The sequence below is a fragment of the Cyrtonyx montezumae genome, unplaced genomic scaffold (assembly GCF_038088225.1).
Source record: "Cyrtonyx montezumae isolate F1298 unplaced genomic scaffold, pur_monq_1.0 scaffold_12, whole genome shotgun sequence".
Lineage (NCBI taxonomy): Eukaryota > Metazoa > Chordata > Aves > Galliformes > Odontophoridae > Cyrtonyx > Cyrtonyx montezumae.
In genome coordinates this window covers 10,948,176-10,969,638 of record NW_027071848.1, presented here as the reverse complement: position 1 = coordinate 10,969,638, position 21,463 = coordinate 10,948,176, and the positions used below count along the sequence as shown (strand labels likewise).

The 21,463-nt window shown below is 38.8% G+C and overlaps 1 protein-coding gene across 5 annotated transcripts in view; it reads right to left on the bottom strand.

The window, feature by feature from the left end:
• The window catches only part of YAP1 (Yes1 associated transcriptional regulator), an 80,236-nt gene that overhangs the window by 31,480 nt on the left and 27,293 nt on the right, over positions 1-21,463 (bottom strand). For all 5 annotated transcript variants that reach the window (XM_065730026.1, XM_065730028.1, XM_065730027.1 and 2 more), the window contains exon 3: positions 4,422-4,537. In XM_065730026.1, the coding sequence (XP_065586098.1) occupies positions 4,422-4,537 (116 nt within the window). The remainder of the gene's footprint in view (positions 1-4,421; positions 4,538-21,463) is intronic.

Here is a 21,463-nt window from a genome sequence, read left to right as displayed (position 1 = left end):
GTGGCATAGTACTCTCCCACTTCTGTTTGATGCCTCCTTGGTCAATCAAATACAGCCACAAACTTAATTTCAGTTCTGTTATTTGCAAAGGGAGATCCTAACCTTCTAGTTCTACTCACCATTTACTGGGGTATTTTAAAAGACATGGTTATCCATAAATTAGATTCCAGCTTCCAAATGTAAGCCATCCTTAGAAAACTACTGATAAGGCATTCCTCTTTAACTAAATATTTATATATTGCTGTAACTTAACATAAATACATGTAATTTTAAAAGTCTTTGTGCATGTCTCCCTTCAGCTCATGTCTCCATTTTTGTTTCCACTTTCTCAATATACCATCACTGCCATAAAAATGCAGAGCTCACTGCTGGCAGATAGAAGGCAGCAGAAAGAATAACCAAAGCAAAAACGTAATACAAATTCAACCTATGCTAATATCCCAAATAAATCTCACACCTCCCTACAGTCTCTGATGTACAGGTGTAAAATTAATGTAAATAAAGGTGTATTTTAATCATGAGATTAATGCAAATTAGATGGCATCTATAAAAAGCACACAGATGACAAAGGAACTGAAACACCAACAGGAAGAATCACCATGTACAAACACTGACCTTTAAGGACCTTCCTAATCTTCCTCTGACAAATCATGGCACCACTGCAATTATCAAATTTTTAAAATGGTATAGACATTTATAGAATTTACCAACAGTCCAACTTTATTCTGTCGATTCAGTACAGCTTAGAAAAAGCTACTATTAAAAATGGTAAGGAAGGCATGTCGTGAAGACACTTCGAAACTTGAGTTTCACAGCAGACCATGTGCAGTGCTGAAGATACACAGAGCAGAATTTGCAGTATGACTGGTTACACAGAATGGAAGCTCGCAAATGAAGGGAGTGAGAATCTAAGAGAAGAGATGTTTTTAGTTATTGTTACATTTATCTCTAACACAAAAACATCCAACCAACCTACACAAACCACACACAACGACCTTAAGTTATGACTTTGAGAGTTAATCTTCCTAACCAACCTTAAACATGGCACTGCAACCTAAGTTCAAGAGGCCATGGAATAACACTAGGTCTACAAACTTTCACCAGGAAAGCCAATTCAAAACTGCAGGGGAAGATGAGAAGGACACAAACAGGTAATCTACTCCAGATCCAATTGTCTGCTGTCTGCATGCAAGCAGAAAAGGCTCAAGTAAGCAGTGCTGTTAAGCTTGACTCAAGAAAATAAAAGATCTGAAGAAGGGAAGTGTATAAATACACTTTATTTTATTCAGTTTATATCAACTATAATTATTAGGAGAAACAAGCATTGTTTATTCTAAGATGTATAACTTCACTTTAGTTGAAACTGCACATATTTATTTGTACATTAAGCATTAATAAATCAAGATAGAACAAATATCACTTTTCCTGCAGTATCGTTGAAGTAAAATGGTTAAACAAAACAAAAAAAAATGTTTTAAATTTCTATACACATCGCTCTATTAGAAGTAACAAGCTTGTTTTTTCCCATTATTGCTATGAAAATGCAATCATATTTAGCAGAAGATGAAACAGCATCTAAAAAAGCACTATGTTTCTCCATACACGCATGGCACGAAACCTTTTAGTTGATTACACAATTCAGTTGAGCATGCTAGGTTCAGTAGAGCTGAGGCAAAAACATACCAAGGAACCCAAACTAAAAACATCCTCCTTTTCACATACTGGTACCTTTCTGGTAAAGGATGTATGCTTACAAACACTCATCAAACAGTTCATCCACATAGTGAAAAAAAACCCCTAAATCTCCATCTCATGTCAATCTCCATCCCCCCTATGCCAGCTTCAATTTCAAACACCCTTCTGACTTGCCTTCATCCTTACTACAAATCTGTCTTCTCTCCTACTTCCCCTGAGCTCCACTTTCCCTTCTCAACCATGAGGTCCAGCAGGTTTACCTTCAGTATGTAGACAACAGTTCTCCAAGTTCTGTCCTATCCCTCCCTCATCAGTTTGTTTTCCTGTTCTTAATTCTAGCTAAGATAACCTTCCAATGACTCTTACAGCAATTCCTCAAAACCCCTGCTTCCAGATTGCACCGCAGCAACTCTCAGGCTACTAGGACACTCTGCAATACCCTAAAGCCTGGGCAGTAGCTTCTATTGAAGGGCTACGATTAATGAGCACCGTACAAGGATGCACAGAAAGAAAAACATTCTCTTGTGGCATTTTGGACTTTTCTTTTGTAAGTCAGCGACCTCCAGCTGACTTAGTACTTCCACTTGCTTTTCCCAATCTCTCTCATGAAAGGCTCTCTCAGCACTAGGGCACATTTCACTGCCAGCAGAATTTCAGAACAGGAAAATTCTGACTCGAAGGTCTCAACCTTATTTCCCAGTTCTTGAGGCCAAACTGACAAATTAGAACATTAAGCAGTCTTATGTCTACAAGGTGCTGTCAGATTTAAATTCCACTGTGTTGAGTGGATGGTTACTTGATTTTTCCATTTTTCTCATTCTTTATGAGGCCATCAAACAAGCACAAACGACCATAAACTCAGCAGCACAAAGTGACAAAACCAAGTATAAGAAGCTTTAGTAAAAACAAATATAATTTAAAGACTGTACGTGAAGATTTACCAAATTAGGTATCAGGAATGGAATCATACAATACATACGAGTTCAGTATTATTTAATTCAAAACACTCGTTAAACACAACCAAACTAAGCGTGAATGGGTGCACCCCAAGAGCCAACTGCAAGTCGCATTACCTCAACAGAACAAGTACCCATGTAATCACACTGCTATCGTAACAACGTACAGAAGTTTCACTTCCTCACATACTTGCATCAGTCAATTACTTTTAATTTCTCAATTTTCTTTTTAGCATAACCCTTGAGTTCTGACTGCTAGATTTATGTTCTCAAAGATTGCTCCCCCTTAAAAACGAACCATTTTGTTCACTTTTTTTTGCTAAGGATCTTAATATCTAAGTATATTCAGTGCATCCTACTTTACTATCAGCATTTTTTTCTGTTAATACTATAATACAATGGAAGGTTTGAGGAGTCATCTTAAAATAAAGAATTCATGTCAGTATTCAAATAGGCTAGTATCTAGTGTAAATAAGATAAACCAAAGGCAAGACAGACCAAGGGAGCTGTTTCTCCTATTCCCAGTTCTTCTGATATATCCCTACAAAAACATCATTTTGCTACAGGTTTCTTGGCATATATTTACAGAAAATAATCATAATCAGAGAATGTATTTTCACGTTAGAGACAGAGAGCTTAATTGTTCTGAATCATGACTTTCTGAACCTGAACAGAACTCTTTCATTTGTTCACGGATAATCCAACCTCCTGGCCTAGCCAGCAAAAAGTTTCATCAGCTTCCATCTAACACTCAGTCATGAACAGCACAGTTTGGTCATGCCTGTTAATCTTTTGGTATTATCTACAGCGCATGAATTGCAGCATGAAACAAAGCTGTCTAAACGGACAACAAAAAGAAGCACCAAGAGAATAACCTTTGTGAAATACAAGAAAAGCAGACATACACATAACAAAATCAGACTGAATAAAATGTCAACCTCAGTGACAAGACAGTGACAAAGCATAGAGAAGAGTGCAGCAGTAAAAATAGCATGGGACCAAATTTATCTGCTTGCTCTTTGCACTATCAGGACAACAAAGCTATGTAAACGTAACAGATTTTACAGAAAGAACAAGCATACTTTACTACTGTCTAGTAACAGACTCCCTTAGATTAGCTGGAAAACAATTCTAAGTTCCAGGAAAAGGCATCTGATTTCCACAGCTGGAGGAATAACAATCACAATATTCTGTTTGGGAAATGACTGGGAAAGAAGAAAAAACAACGTCTCTACTTCTAAACAAGGATTTCCAGGTATTTGCTTTATTAAGTGAAGATGTCCATAACCAGTGTGGGAAATATAAATGAATGGCAATATGCTTAGCACAGTAAGTGAGCAAGGGAAAGCAAAACCAAAACAAACAATCAAAAAATAAACCCACAAAAAACACCGAACACTGCAAAAGCTCTAGCTTTGAAGAAAAATGTCAATAATTTAATGAAAATTCTGTTAATCAGCTTAACAGCATTTTCACTCAGAAGAAACAGAGGCAGGAATTCTGCTTCTTCAAATGTTAGAATCATTCATGTGAAAAAATAAAACATAAACCCAAAACTTACAGCATACTTTTTGCTGACAAAGATTCTATGCTCTCTTACCTCAAGTATCAGTTCCTTGATTGATGCATCAGTCCTTACAAATTTAAAGTTTAAAAATAAACAGACAACTGTGAGATTTCAACACCTCTCCCCCCAACATCTTCCTGATTAAAAGAGCCAGCAGTTTCTTCCTTTGTATGACCTTCTCCACAAAGATAGTTTTTGCTTACCTGATGCTGAGTTCATTAAGTTCTGTTGCACGGGAGGACTGGTGGGAGCTGTAACATTCATCTGGGAAAGCATGGCCTTCCTGGGATCTTGCCATGTTGTTGTTTGATCAATATGACTGCAGAAACAAAGCGAGAGTTAGGACAGTCATGCATTCACAATAATGACCTGCTAGCACAGAAAGTTTAATAACAAAAGGTTAAGCCTGCCAACAAGAGCCACATTCAAAACCAAACAAGAACTTTTTGGATTCTGTCCAGGCATTACCATACCTCATATTCTCAAATCCTTTACTCTGGTCACCATCATTTTCCCAACAAAGAGCTGTAGTGATTAGAGCTAGAGCAACGGCAAGATACAGCTCATCATGAGTATTGGAATCTAGACTGTTGTACCATAACATATCCATGAATTAAACATTCTCTTCCTTTTCTTGCTTGTCAGTTTTAAATGCAACTTGAGTGTCTTTCAAACCCAGCCAGTTATGCCTGGAATCTCAAGCACAAACAAGTAGTTTGGCATGATGAGTTCACTCTCAGTGCCTAGGCAGTTGTAATGAACAGCCTGGTGAGTAATCGTCAGTCTTCCCCAACTTTCTGTGCAATGACTGCATTCTCAGTTTATTTAATAGAGTACTCCCCCCATCCCTGAGTACTGACCATCTGTGGTAACTTCAGTAAGCAGTTGTATTGGAGTAGTAATAAAAAAAAACCCTGATGTTCAGATGCCTTTCTACTTCATATTAAAAGATGAGGACGGTTGGATTATCAAGTAACTCAGTGAGCCCTCTCTAGATGCAATTGCTAAACTTCGGGAGCTTTGATTTATCTGTTTTGAAAAGAAAAAAACAAAACCCTGGAAAATACCTTCACTGTCATTCACAAAACTACTTAAGTCAATGAAAACACAAATGTAATGAATGATTACTTCATCTTCTGGGTATGTGATTAGCATTCTTTGCTAATCTAATGAATAACAAATGCACGCTATTCATGAACAAGCATCATAGTATCTTGATGCCATTAATTAACAGTGCTCTAAAAAGTTCACATGGACAAAAATAAAACCACTAACACGCAGTAAGCTTGGACAGCATTAGTTCAAACTCATACTAAAATAGTTTGGTTAACAATTAGAATCCAGCACGTCATCAACTTGGTACCACTCTTTCCTTATACTAAACATTCTTAAAGTTGCTTCTTTCTGGACTACATGGAATGCCCATTTTCAATTTCTCCAGTGAAAGTGCTGCATTTAAAGTTGCCCTGCAGATTGTTCTATGATCCAAGTTCAAACCTTGGTACTTCAGTTCACACTCTTGATTTGTACCAATCTTCTGTACTTATCTGTGTGGATCTGTATTTGTACAGAGCCATCAATTAGGCTGTACATTTTCCATCTTTATTTTGTGACTTAAACAGTAATTGTGCAGAAACTCTCCCCAGTTCGCAGCTGATAAAACTTTCACACATATTCAAATTTAGGTGGTGCTGTATTTAGACATACTAAAGGGGCAGATAGTTCATGTCACCTCAACTCCTACATCTATGTGGACACCAACATCTGGCCATGTCACCCTGCTGTCCACTAAGCAGAAAGGAACATATGGGAGCACTGTTAGGATGTAATTCATTTGAGAAATTTAAGGAGGTGAATCACACCTATTTTCTGCATTGCGAAGGAAGCCTAAGGTAACTGGGTTAAATACACTGACATGAGAGGTGGTGAATCCCAAACTTTGTTTATGTGTTTGCATGAACACAGAATCCCAGAGCTCAAGTCATATGTTAAGGCCTCATCACAGGTAAAACTGGACATACAGAACAGAACATTACCTTCTCCCTGCTCTAAGCAATTAGCGACTATGACTAGAAACTACTGAGGAACTCTTTAGTTCCAACTAATGAAAATGCACTCCAACAACTTAGCAAGAGTTTTTAACATGTTCTTTGGTGTTCAAAAATGTTACGTTTTTGTTTTTTAAACACCAAATACTAAGTAAGGTCTGTAAGTATTAATCATTTTCACTTGTTTGAAATGAAGAAAGTACAATTACGAAAGATCATAAAATGGCTCATAGCCACCAAAACAATTACCTCTATGCAATTATTTATCACTCTGCAACAGGAAGCCTCATGATTAGAAAGCAGAAGGTATCACAACATGACTTGGACTAACAAGTTCTATCTTAAGCTTTTTCTCTTTTTCCTTGCATTCTGCTCTCTTTAAACATACACAAAATGTCAGTCCAAAAGAGTTATAGACATATTTCAAGAGGGACACAAAAGAAGAAGGAATGCTTTTCCTACAAGAATGTAACAGTGAGCAAAGCCTTACTTCGTGTGCAGCAATTACTGCCTTGTGCACAGGAAGTCACCCTGTTACTACAGGTTCAATTAAAATGCTGTCACTGTCACTTTAGTTTCCTTGGCACACATTCAATACAGGTACTATTAAGCATACAGTGACTTTGCTTCCAACATCCAGCTTAACTAAAAAGCAGGCCACATACAGTAAGGCTTCGTATTTCTGTTTTTAGCCTGGTTATTTATAGAACAGGGGAAAACATAGTAAAACTGCCATATATATACTGGATCTTAATATTGAAAAGCACTTTTCATTTTTTTGGTGGTCAACTCTGTGAGGCAATGAAAGCAGGAGGAGATAATCCAGACTTAAATCACTACACAGATAGTGCTTCACTGATGGCGTGCTTAAGTTACAGCACCAGCATGTACCACCTCTCCTCTCTATTTCATATTTGTTATATTTGCTCAGCTCAGTTCTGGGAACAGTGAAAACTGCGAAATCACCACTGTGCCCATGATTACACTGTTTTATTTCCATTTAACTCCTATAAAAATGTTGTAACACTAGACGCTTATAAAACAAATACCTAGGGTATATATTTTATAGTCTTTGTTTTTATACACTCTTTGAGCATAGAGTATAAAAAAGAAGGAAAAAATTTGTCTCTCTGTATTACGAAACCACTTTTACAGTTGCCTGCAGGAACACATAGAAGCAACAGTCACCAACTTTTTCAAACATAACTGAGTAAAGGATAGACAAAGGAAGAAGCAATTTCAAAAGTACTGCCAATTAGAGCACAGGGACAGCATTATCAGCTCCTGCTTAATTATACCAGGCAAAGTAATGCTCAGATGGATTCGTAATGTGGTCGGCTAGTTCAGACAGCAGCAGCTTCCAGCTTTGGCCTAGCTGAATATCCCTCGAGAAAAGTCAGCCAACAGAACTCCAACCAGTGCCCTTCTTAGAAAAGAGCCACAAAAGTAAGGCCTCGAAGTAATCAAGTTGATTATGTTAAAATCACAGTGATCCCTGGGTTGGCTCATTAAGACAACGCTGTCCCGTCCCACTCAGTTTTCTGCTTCCTGACCTACATATGAATTTCCCTAATATCTTCATTCAAAACCTGTCTCTTAACTGCCTCCAAACCATAGTCCTGCTGTATATCCCACCTCTCCACACCACATGGTGAGTTTTTTAATGCTGTATGGTAAAAGACTCCTCTAACACATCACAGCGTAGCAGTTCTTATCCACAAGTTCCACATCATGCTGACCAATTAAAGGAATTCAAAGCAGGCAACCACCCATTTACATAGTAACTTATTTAAGTATATCTTAGTGCCCTGTTAAGGAACACAGGCTATATTTTGTTAAATATCTGCAGCACAAGCACCAAGGTAACTCACCATAAGCTCCATGTATTTCTCATAATCAATTATGGAAGCAGAACATTCTCTGCAGGTAAAGATCTTTCCCTCTGTTTTGAATGGCAGCACAGAAATGGCCTAAAAGAACTGTGACATCAACACCACGTTATCTCTTCCTGCACCAAATAGACTTTTTCATGGTAGCTTCACTGCATGTCTGCTGCCCTCATCCTTACATGTAGTAGCAGGACCTGAGCCACGTTTTGCTGAAGTATTACTGTCAGCTTCCAAAAAAAATGTAGATATTACATATTTATATTACATATAAAATCCACTGAAATCCATAAATCAGCCATTACACAGTACTATCAAATTAAAACTAAACCTATTCATGAAGTAAAATCACAGCTCTTCATTACATGAAAAGAAAACCAAACCAATTAAACCATCTCAGAATTAAAACCAAATCTCTAGTATCATCAAGGGATGCAAGGCATTTTACCTCATAGAATAAATCTCAAATGCAGCATCTTGATACCTATCTCTAATTGTTCACTGATGTCTTGGTGAAGTAAATCCTTGTCAAGCCCTTCAACTGTTGCAAGAACTGATTAAATTAACATATATTATACCATAAATCTGCTGTAACAGCCCTTAGAAAAACAAAGCCAAAACTCTAAGAACATGCTAAATATTTGTTAGCAAATTTATGTCAGTTCTGGTGTCAAGAAGAGCAATTGTTGTATGAAACACTCAGTCACCCTCCACCAAGCAGTGCATCCAAAGTGCTATGGCTTACAAGGAGGATCAAGCTGCTACCACCAGCTCCTGCCAATGTTTAAAATCATACAAATTAGTTACCTCTTGACATGAAGAGCTTTTAATAAAATGTTCTCATTTTATGCATACAAAGACCATTCCTGCAGTCACTAAAGAACAGGAATTTCTAAGTGAAAGAAATCCTTTTTTTTTTTTTTTTTTTTTTTTGCATAAGACACTATCACATGCCAGAAGATTTGCATTTGTTCTCCAGTCACTTCACTGAAGAGACACATTGAAAGCCACATCAGAAATGAATTAACGCAAAAAGGATGCTCAAAAGTTTACTTTAATCCTTCAGTTAAAGGCTTAATTCATCAGGACTACATTCCAATCCAGGAATTACGAGCAACCATACAATCATCAACTGTAAACGTTATCTCAAAATGTTAATATTCTGTAGTATTGCAATTAGAGTCCCTGTTGCTCAGCATACACTTCTCAAGGTATGCTGAGGACTCCATTCACTTAATACAATTCTCAGTCATGACAAAGCCATGATTCTTCTCTTACTCTTTTTTTTTGCCCCCATTAGCATGTCTGCTATCATTCACAGGGATACCTCTAGGGAGACCTGTCCTTTCACAAGAAAGGCTGCAATGTTGTTTAATATAAAAACATCACCATAAAGATGCTTCTGTGGCAGCATGTTTTAAAATGTAGACAGCCTTACATTTTATGCCTGCATGGGAAAATTACTTCCAGTCTCTAATAAACTCACGATGACTAACTCGGACTGCAGTGCTCAGAGTTTTGGGACTATTTTAAGAATTCACTGGAAATCCTGTTTTTATTAAAAACAAAATAAAAACACAAGCATGCACCACTGACCGCATTGTGATAGCCCTACCAAGATTCTGAGCTTGGCATTGTGTACTTTTTATATTATATTGGGAATGAATTGGAAAGTCTGAGTGACTTGAGCAAGTGCACAAACAAAACTACACCTCATTATTTCTAAAGTTGGTATGAAATTTCAGTTTTTCATTATTTCCCAACCGTGAGCTGCTCCATCAACATGTATGTAACCTATGATTCTGATTTACTTTCTTCTTTCACATTTTTTCCTTCATCTTCTTAACCAGCTTGTTTCCTCAATCTACATAATGCAGAATGATCTGGAATATTTTTCTTTCTGTCCTCTCATCTAAGATCTTCAAAAATTAGATGAACCAGAGTGGGGTAAAATGCCTGTAAATGACATTACCAAATTATTTTAGAGCTCTCACCAGTACATTCTACTGCATCAGAACTTGATGTATGTATTGAAAGTTCTCTCTTCTCCTGCTACTGGGAGAAAATGAATGAACACACAGTAGTGATGGGTTGATAGTTGGACTAGATGACCTTAGAGGTCTTTTTTGACTTTAATGATTTTGTGATTATATAGTATTTCTGCTCTCGAACTAAGCATAAACAGTCAGAACCTCCCTCTTCAAATTAAAGTCTGACAAATATTACACAAACTTGTCTTGCATTCAGGCAGTATAGGTTTCCTGCACGATGCCCATCTGCATACCATGCTAGGAGGCAAAGGGGAAACAAGAGTGTGTACTTCTCAGGGGCCTAACCTCTGCTGAAGAATCAAAACCATGGTAAGAGTGTTATGGAAGTGACAGTGCTTACTAATTCAAGAACAGAGCTGAATGTAAATTCCTAAAAGGGTAGTTGGACATTACAGATGTGCTACAGGGCTGCAGAGGTAAATTTTCCTATGTTAGGTTTAAAAATGGGATAACAAAAAAAAAGTTTAAACAGCCTCAGTAAGAAAAGCTTTAGTATGTGGAACATTTTGGGTTATGACTAATACGATGCTTTCAGGATACTATTAAGCAGAATGAGATGGATTCTGCTTTGCCTGAGGTGAAACTTGTGACATTCTTTGTGCACCCTCTTTTCTGCCTCTCAAACAGTATTGAAACATTAAAACATGAAATAGCCTACCGCTCTACTGGTCAATTTATCAGGGGTTGATAACTTAAAAGTGAAATATATTAAACAATTTGAAAAGAACCAAAGTCACAGATTTATACCTTGCCTAGCATTAAAACTCTGAGATGACAAATTTCAGTTCTGAGCAGCAACAGTAAAGAAAAAAGCCCCAAGGATAAATGAGACAGCTTTGTTGTTAGCAATTATCTCCATCTCCAGTTCCATACTCCACAAACACTGTCCTAAATTTGAACCAGTTAGACAAGAAGATACACTTAAAGTGGCCCAATGTCCTTTTAAGAACTTTCCAATTGTCTTCTGAAATAAATAAATAAATAAACAAATGGAAAAATTGTTGTTCACAGTAGAGAGATGATATTTCACCTATTGCTTTGGAAAGCACTGTCTTTCCAGTTATCCTCTGCCATTGATTTGCAAGGTTTCCCTAGGTGCCAGGACTATCAAAGGTTAATAGAGAGCACACAGTAAAATTCACAGCATATTAATGTGACCAACTCCCACTACTGGCAGAATGAAACTAAAATTCATAACACAGTTTCCCTCAAGGACAGTAATGCCTCCAACCATGGCCCAACTGCTTCAAAGAAACAAACAAAATTTCTGAATATTGCTGTAATAAATAATTTGGGAGCATTCTGAATTTCCCTTGTCAGATCTGTCTATGTTAACTAAACAAAGTTGAATTGCAGTACTCCATTTAGGCTACTGGCCATGTCCTCACCCAGCCGTACCACAGGCATACGATGACAACACACTGGTGACATGATGATACAGACAGCACTATCCTAATTTCAGCTTGCAGAAGCACATACTAAAATCAGCAGGCAATTGTTAAGTGTGCAATCATGTTGTGCCACAGCTGTGATTTCAATGACTTTGAAAAGAACAAAAGCATTATTATTGTAAGAATGGTGGGCACAGAAATCCTGCTGACGGTGACACAGTCACCAATAGGACAGAAGGTGATGGCCTCAAGTTGCACCAGGGGCAGATCTGATTGGGTATTAGGAAAAATTTATCCTCAGAAAATGTGGCAAGGTATTGGCACAGGGTACTCAGGAAAGAGCTGGGATCACCATCCCTGGAGGTATTCAAGAAATGTGTAGATGTGGCACTCAGAGACACGCTTTAGTGGGCATGGTGGTGCTGGGTTCACAGATGGACTTGATGATCTTGAAGGCTTTTTCCAACCATGATTCTATGATAACCAGGTAGAAAGAGTCTGTCAGAGCTCTATCCACTCAAAATACCAAATAGACTTCTGCCACACAGTTGTTACCCTATGTAATAATAGTCTCAGGCAACAGACATTCACTCTACAAATTAATAGTTTGAACTTCGACTACTGCAAAGCAGTAAGGCAACCTAAATGCCTTAAACTGACAAAAGTCTAATTGGTGCAGATTTTGCACAAACTTGCTGAGAGTCAGGCAAGCTCTTGGACAGATCCCTCTTGAATTTCTTCCTAGGTCTAGCTTGCAAGATGCTAAGAACTAATGTTAAGTCCTGAAAGTATATCCCATGAAGCTGTGGACATTGGAATAAGAAACAGAGTTTAAGATACACAAAATGCTGAAAACTGTGCAATGGCAGCCCTTACTAGCACTGGCCTCTGCACAGACAGTTCTCAATACAGACACACACGAAGGATTTAGTGTTCTGAAAAAATATGATTCTTGGATTCTTCTGTGGATCCCTCAAATAAAATATTATTGTTTGCTGAGTTTGAGAAGAGAGGAACAAGGACATTTTAATTTCCAGGGCTCTTTCCATTACTTTGAAAACTCTAAGATTAAACAGCAGTATTGCAGTGTCTATAAAAAGAGAAGTCCTAGCTTTTACATTCCTCGATCCTTTTCCAACCTCCATAGAGGAGTAAATGCTGTGATTATGGTTGATACCACCAGATTTGATTTTAAGCCTGCCCTCTCAGTTCCACAGAAGAAAAGGGGATTACATTTAAAAGAAACCTCTCCCATCTCTCTGCCCTGCCCCCAAAGGTAAGAATTCTGTTTCCCACAGTTAAGCCACTCAACACATTCAAAATTCATGTTTCTTTCTCTCCTTAATTTCAAATAAAAGAAAGAAAGATATCACTAAGGAGAGCAAATCTAAAGGAAGAGCTGCATCCACCTCTATTTCAAGTGAAATTAATAGATTCGTTTTAACCTTACAGATACGCTCCTGTGCCCTTAGGGAGAGAAAAGAAGACCTTCAGATGCAACCATTTTGTCTTCCATAACAATAAAGACGAGATTACAGAAACACTAACTTTCACATTATTAAAGGCAGGACAGGCAATTTTCAGAAGTGATGTGCCATAGAAGCCCTTATCATCTTTTGCCCTTTTATCTCTCGCACTAATTTCTCTCCCTACTTAGCTCTTAAACAGAGACAAAGAAAGCAACAGGGAAATCAAATGCATCTCTGCAACAGTAGGAGCCAATCTTACGCCCCTTTCTACATCCCCTGTTTTTGGTTGCCTGAAGGTTTTCAAGTCAGAGAGGCTTGCCTAAGCACGCTGCAATAAAAGCTGCTATTAGCCAGCTGCCTTCGTATCTGAAGGGGGTTCCGAGCAATCCTGTGAATAACCTTGAGGCTAACCACCACCAAGGAAAACAAAATATGAAGAGATTCTTCAGCTTATTTCCTTATTGCTCAAAGTAGAAAGTCTCAGAGAGCAGTTCAAACTGGTTGCTCGATTGTTCTGACAGTGATCACTCCCAGATGGCTCTGACAGGATGGGCTGACCAAGAAACCGCTAGGTAGGACCTAATGGAAACAAACACACAGCTTTCTGCTGAGAAACAAGAGTGAATTCGTTTTTCTTGCAATTAAAATTAATATTGACAACTATTCTTAAATACTTGCTTTGGAACAGCCACCTCACACTGCAAGACCTGTTTAGACGTTTCTAGTTATAGAAATAATCATATGGATCGATTAGCATTTCCTCATTTGAGATTGAAACAAACAAAACCCCAACACATACAATGTCATTCTGTTTCCTTTCTTCACACTTGTGATTTGGCAACTTCATTCATCCCTTATTTTTTACACTTAGGTTTTTCTTGTAATTATGTTGATGTTCTTTTCCCTTTTCTTTTTTCCACCTTAACTTCCTCTATTGCCACTTCTTTTCTTCCCTTTTCAATTCACCTCTATGATCACGTCTCAGGTAAAGCTTGTTACACTTCCAATTCAGATAAACACTGAGTGCTGCTGAGGGAGGAGGCAATTAATCTTGCCCCTGAAGACTTTGCAGACAACCCTGTAAAACAAAGAAAAATCTGCCAACAGCAAGTTGCTGCCTGAGTCGGCACGTGGGAGCTACCTGCTCAGCCATCTCCAGGCAATCTTGCAACTCGATTTTTCACCAGCAGATTATTCTTTTTCATCTCCCACAGAGACAGATTTCCCAAGTTGAGAAGCATCAGAAGGAACTGATTTCTCAGCACCCAGATACAAAATAGTGTCTAAAGGCTATGCTTTGAAATGTTATTTTTATTTACCCATTTAACCTGAGCTGGCAAGGACAATACAGAGCAAATGCACAAGAAAAGATTAAGATATTTAGTTCACAAAGTTTAAAATAATAGCTATAACAATTAAATGTACAGCATTTGAAGCAATTCTACTTACTTAAGAAATGACCTAAACTGTTTTCAACCTGTGGATTTTCAAGTTCCAGATTCTAGAGCTCCCTTTACCACTCAAAGAATTTAAAGAGCATTAGTTTAAAAAGTGTTTTAGAAATTCATGCTGTTAAATAAACAATTCAAGGTAAAATGGATTTTGAACTCAAATGTCACTAACTTTCAAAAGTTTTCCATTTGAAACGTCTGAAATACCAATATAACATATTCCATTGTTACAAATCTGGGGGAAACTTGGTGAAATCGACAAGACAATAACTACCCGAAACAAACTTCCTTTTCAAAAGCAAAAACTCCTGTAACCTGTAAGGCCAATCTTCAAAAGAGATCTTCAGTTCCAATTTATTCCACGAAATTAACACTGTAACACCAATACTTCAACCTTTACATACTTGTTTTGCAGTAAATCAACTTCCTTTCTGAATATCTCTTGGTACAAAGAAAATTAAAAATAGCAAGTATAACGTGTTATGCACAAAAGCTTATTTAAAAGCATCGCAGTAAAGTTACAAATGGTTTTTAAAGTATGAGTTTCTTTTAGAGAGATGCAATATTTTCATCTTTGTCAAAATTAAGTACTTTGCTATATGTGATAGTTGCTATTTAGTAACTGTTCAGTCCTATCTCTAGATGCAAAACAAACCATTACGTGTAATAGATTCCAACTGCTACTGAATTTCAGAGCTGCAGTTGCCAACAAATCCTACATTGGAAATTATCACCTTAATTTAGAATAAATTAATTCCAACTTTGGAATCACTTTAATCCATCCCTTACCCCTATCCACCCCGGTACTCAGCCATTACAGGCAGCTGGGGGGATGCAGAGGAAGGAGAGGGAGGAACATTCTATCTGCTTATCATCTTTTTAAATTTTTTTTCAATGGATTCAAAACACACGTCTAGCATTTAAAATCAGGTTTACTAGAGCAGATTCTCCAATACAACAGAGATAATTACATAGGTAAAGATAAGACTTCTCTGCATCCTACCCAGAAAAGCAGGCCAGTTTAAAGGCTTCTCCAACCCACATTTTGAGCTTTTGTAGTTTGAGTTTTATTTTCTTTTTAGGAAGTGAGGCCAGCACTTAAACACAAGAACTCCCTTCCAGTGTTTGCTGACCATTAGTCAGCACTTCCCTGGGACCCATCCCTTTCCTCCACTCCCTTTCAGTTCCAAACGCCACCATTATCAACTTCCAGCTTTTCCTTTTTGCCTGCAAAACTCACTGAGTGTTTTAGAAAGGTTGTCTGCGTAAAGCTTTCTTTCACTTTGAGCTCTGGGACAAACTGAGCTGAGTGTGTTCTTATCACCATTCTACAGGGCTGCTTTTGACCTGGATTCACCAACTTCATTTCAAACAAAACTGAAACTTCAGAGTTAGTTGAAGTTAAAGTTCTGCCTATTTGCTTAGGTTTGACCAGTTCAATAACCAGCATACATTCTGGAGAATAATGTATTTCCTTTATAAGCTGTGCTTGTAGAGGCACTGCTAGTGATCTCAGAAGTGCCAAATGTGTACTGTCACGTATCAGTGACTTCAGGAACTGAGTAATAGGACACAATTCTCTTAGGCAGTGAATTAAAAGTCCCAGCTAATGGACCAATATTCACACCAATTCCATGCCACTTCACAGACAAGCCCTTGGACAGGTTACCTGGCACACAGCTGCTGGGATGAGCTATGTGAACTGCAAACAAATGCAGCATTAGAGCACAAGCCACTGCCAGCTTCAGAATGTCTCTACCAGTGCCCTTTAAACTCAGTAGTCTAGCTTACTATCTGGACTGCAATCTCCAGATCAGATGTAATTCAGTACTTGCAGGCAAAACGGAAGATATATCAAAGAGCAGAACGAAACCCACAATTCCCTTGTAATTAATATTCCCTAACAGTCACCCACAGTCAGCTTGCAAGAACATCACACTGAGCTAACGTGATCCTTTCGGTCTGTCCTGCTCCAGTACTTGCCATCATTCTCACAATATGTTTCATCTGTTTTAGTGATCTGAAACAACTGCCACTAGTCACTGCACACTGAAAGCTTTTAAAACAAATACTATTTTCTCACATCCAGTTTGCATTTAGATAAGGCAGAAAGAAAAACCTTTCTGCTTTTCAGCTCCCAGTTCCTTAGTTTCGAACTGAGAGGACGAGAAAGTAAACCCTGAGCTGGCTAATGCTTTTGGAGCTGTGCCTCTACAATTCCAGGTACTTATCTGGTGACTTCTTTCCACTACGTGTCACCTTCTCCAAGTTCAGCAGCAATCATGTACTATTTAGTATTACCTTTAAAATTTATTCTGTAATTGTTTTATATCCTTACAAAGGTCATAGCATCAAACTTCACCTCAGAACTTAAAGTAAACTAGACATTAAAAAGGAAAAAATTAATTCTGAGTTCCATGACTGTAGTTCTAAAAAATGGTGCATTACAACTTTGAGTCCTCCTTCCTTCATACCTCATTATCCTTCAAATATGTTTTCAGAAATCTACTTTTTTCCAGGAAGTTGTTACAAACATTTATGTTAAAATGAGAAAGGGACTGTTACAGATTTGACAGTACCGTGTTATTCTCTACAAGGAACCTACTTTTATAGTAGGTGAAGAAGATAAACATAGATGAAGAAGATAAAAACCGTAACAGCTAACAAGAGAAAAATGCCACAGGATACAGAGAAGATATCCAATATGACACTGTAAGAAAGTGAACAAAGCCCAAAAACGGAGCTGTTTTATTGCTGAGTCCCCGTTTAATGCGCTTTGTTTCTCCTCATCTCTGACTTCACCCACATTCTGAGCTCTTCAGTGTTCCAGACTTGGCTAACTAAACAAGCCTTGACTGCAGCACCCCTGTAATCTAGCAGTCTATCTTCTACCTCACATACTTTTCCTACAGGGAACAGCTGCCTGGATGGTGAGGAGCAGCCCAATACCACCTTCTGTGCTGGAGCATGCCCAGAGCTGGCTGAGGCTGGCGCTGCCAGCATCGCCTCCACTCAAGCGAGGAGGAGGAGGCCTGGAGGCACAGCACGCTCCTTTGCCCGCAGAGCCAGCCAGCAACTGCTCTCCTCTGACTTTTTTGTCAATGGAACTTAAGTGTGAGGCAGTAGGCAGGTGTTCCCTGAATACAGTACCTGTGTAGCGCTGTTACACTCTAAGTACCCACAAGACACAATCTCCTAGTGGAAGTCTGCCCGCTACATTTCACTTGGAAGCTGATCGGTGATGAGAGATTTGAAGCAAATACATTTCTTGTAGATCTTCTTCGGATACTGAATGTCTTATCTGAACACCACCGTGGGTGCTGGGGTAACAGATAGATGCCCTGGAGGTGAAAGTTACTGAGAAACAGTTTGCACAGAAATAGTCTTATCAGAAACGGAAATTGCGTCCTACCCCAAAATCTGCAAGGATCTAATAAGCTGTTACCCTTAATACTGAGAACCTAGAGCTATTTTGCTAAACAGTGAAACTCATTTCCATTTCTGCACTTCCACAGAACTGAAGAGCACTTCTCCAAAACAACGAAGATGTGAAAGCACTTTACCTGGCCCCAGAACTGTGGAGCTGACTATTATTTATTTTCAGTCATGTATGAAAGAAAAAAAATCAGTCAGCCACTTTGAGCACAGTACTGTGGTGATTAAGCAGGGAGTGGCTGAGGAAAGGATGAAACACTGAGTGAACGTGGACGGTGGAAGTCTCTTGGATTTCCAAGAGGAAACACAACTGGCACAGGAATCCGGCAATGTGGAATATCAACAACTTCTAAGGAGCCAAACTTCATGGAGAGAAACAGGTAGCAAAGGAAGGAGGCAGAAATTGGCAGAATTTACAAACAGCAGGAAGAATGAACAAACTGTGAGTTCACAAATACTCTGCTCGAGCAAATTAAACTGTGAGACATACTCACTGAAATGGAAGGAAGTACTGACTGAAAACAACAGCAAGCCTCTCCTACTCTCAGGCAGAAATTTCACTTAATCACTTAATATTAATATCTCACTTAAGCTCAGGTGAAAGAATTCACTCCATCTGTTGAGCAGAAACATCACTTACCAAACTGATTAGGAGCTATAATGGAAGGATACAGCTGCACTGGTAGATCAGAGCCCAAAGAACAACAAAAAGAACACATGGAAGAAGTGAAGCTAAGAGCCAATATCAAATATTGCCAATGTAAGAATTTTTTTTTTTTTTTTAACAGTGGTACAAGTTAAAACAAAACTTGACACACTTGGAAATTAAAACCACTGTTTCTTCCACGAGGCATCTCAAATGCATTGTAGCTATCAACTGAGAAACACAACACCATCCAAAGCCAAAAAGCAATACATTTCACAGTAAAAATATACACTGGCTGCCTACAAGAAACACTGACTTCTCAGTACCAGAATTATTTTTAAAAGTACTGTGCAATTCCTTCTCTTCTGAAAATCTTGCCCCCAAAAAGTAAGAAAGAAAACGTTCCCTCACTTTCACATTTCAGTCCATTAGATGAAACACTTTCACTTTGCCACAGCTGGTAACAACTGTGATTTTGCCTTACGTTTGAGCAGAAGGATTTTCTAAATCTATATCACCAGATATGCCAAGGCCTCAAAGAAACGTGCATGTCTTCTACTTAAGGTGGTACTGCTGCTCCAGCACAGAGAAAGCCAGCACTGACTTGGCAGTTTTGTGCACAAAGCTGCCCATTTACTCCTTGCTCTCCTTGTTTTTGCTTTGCTGATCAAAGCAGTTGCCAAGTTTTTTCTTTACCATTACAAGGCAGGAAAAATGGCTCTCCTCGGAGAGGCCCCTTGTGAAGGTCAGAAAGGTTAGCTCCACAAGCCCTGGAGTCTGCTCTGAAGCTGGAGTGATTGGCTGGCTTCCCTGCAGCTACCCTGCACTTCCCCTGCTTCACAATAGTGTGCTGGTTATGGAAACTAAATATGAAAGAACATGGTGGGGGAGGAAAGAATTTCTATGGAGACAGTACAAACACTTTTTAAGTTCTACTTTCTTCAGCAGCCTGAAAATCTACGGTTCTCAAACATTTTATTGCTTCCTGGAAAACTCAGAAAGACTTCAGCGTACACTTTTGTTTTTTTTGACCCTCCCTTCATGACCAAAGTTCTGAAGAAAACATGTCAATGAGTTCGCTTTTCCTTAGAATACAAACAAGCGCATATTTCTCTGCCTCGGTCTGGAAAAAAATAGGTATTTCTTAAGATGTTTACTTGCCCCATCTCTGGATTTAATCAACTGGAACCCACAGGTCACACCCTCTTAATGAAGCTTGAAATGAAGGCGACTAATCACAACCCAGGTTTGCAGCATCTTCCAGCTCTTGAGCAGTATCACACAGGAGACATTTTAATATCTTACAGAATAATGGCAGCTTACAGGCACTGGACCACAACCACTTCTAGGTAATAAAGTCAAGTAATGAAGTGACCTTGGAACACCCAGCAAAACAACCAGTGCATTTCAGATGGTGACAAAATGCACTCCACATACTCTATAAATTCAAATCTACCACTTGTTAATTTTTCAATTAGGTTTTTGATGCTTAAGTAGTAGCACAGACAAGAAAAGTCACTGTGATGCACCTTCCTCAAAGGAACAGATTCAACAATGGTGTAAGTAAATGAAAATACAACAATCTCAAAAAAGGAGTTCAAGATTTTATACTTAGAGCCACAATTTTATATCATTTTAGAAATAAAACTGACTTGGCATTATTCCCTTAGCTCCCTGAAAGTCAAGCCAGGCTCTCTCCGCTCTGTGTAACTGAAGGCATGAAGTTCTGACTCCAGTGCCATCACCAAATGTTTGGACAGGTGTAGCTAATTAAAATCCAGCCATCTATGTGCTGGATGCTGAATGCATCTCTGCAGCTGGTTTGAGTTCATTATGTTTCCAGGAGTCTGAAGTACTTCCAGGAGTCACGTTGTGCAGCCCTACTAACTAGGTATTGCAGTCTCATCATTGAACTACTCTCAGTATGTAACATCCAGCACCAGGGAGGCTGAGCAGCACTTTCTTCCTAGGGGGAAATCAACAGGCTTCCTGTTCTTACCTCATCACCTCTGTTCATAAAACATGTAGGAGAACAACCCGGCAGTATTGGGAAGCAACAGTACGTGACTGACAATGACAAAATTCTAAAGCAACTAAGCCAAAACCAGTAAAAATGTGCTGTTAAAAAAGGAATATTGTAGTTCATATAAATGCAGAGAAGTGTAAGAGGGATTTTGCTCCAGTTACTTGGATTTGCTCAGCTGTAAAAACACTTTGAGAAGTACAGACACCTCAGAGGATCCCCAGAACTGTTCACCAACTAGTCCACGTTCAAATGCAGAAGCAACAGAAAAGCAGGGAGAAATCCTCACAGTAGCCATACCATAATGAAAAGCCAAATGGTACTCACAGCACAAAAATAGTACATCTCCAAGCACTAGAACAAGCAAACAAACAAACAAACAAAAAAAAAAACAGCACCAAATTTCACTCTTCCTCTTCTGCATGAGATCTTTTATGACCAACACCAGCTTGTCAAGCCTCTTTTAGAGAGGGTACACCTAATACAGCATCATCCAGCTCCCATACAAATGCCACACACACAATTTGCTGGTCAGCATGAAGCACAGTCACCAGATTACCTGAACCATTTACAGTTCCAGCAGATTGCTTATTCTCCCAACATGCCTCAGCAATGAAGCCTGCCCTGAGAGGAGACGGAACTGAGTAAAGACTGGCACATCTGGACACCTGCTGTCTTACTAGCATGCACACCTTTGATCTCTTCAGTCTGGGACAAAAATTCTCACCTTTCTAGCTGCTGCTGCTCTGCAGGCACAAGTCTCCCACAGTACACCTCGCAGCAAGGCCAAGGCACTTCTCTTGGCCTGCCATTGTTCCTCAGATGGTGCACAAGCTCTGGCAGAA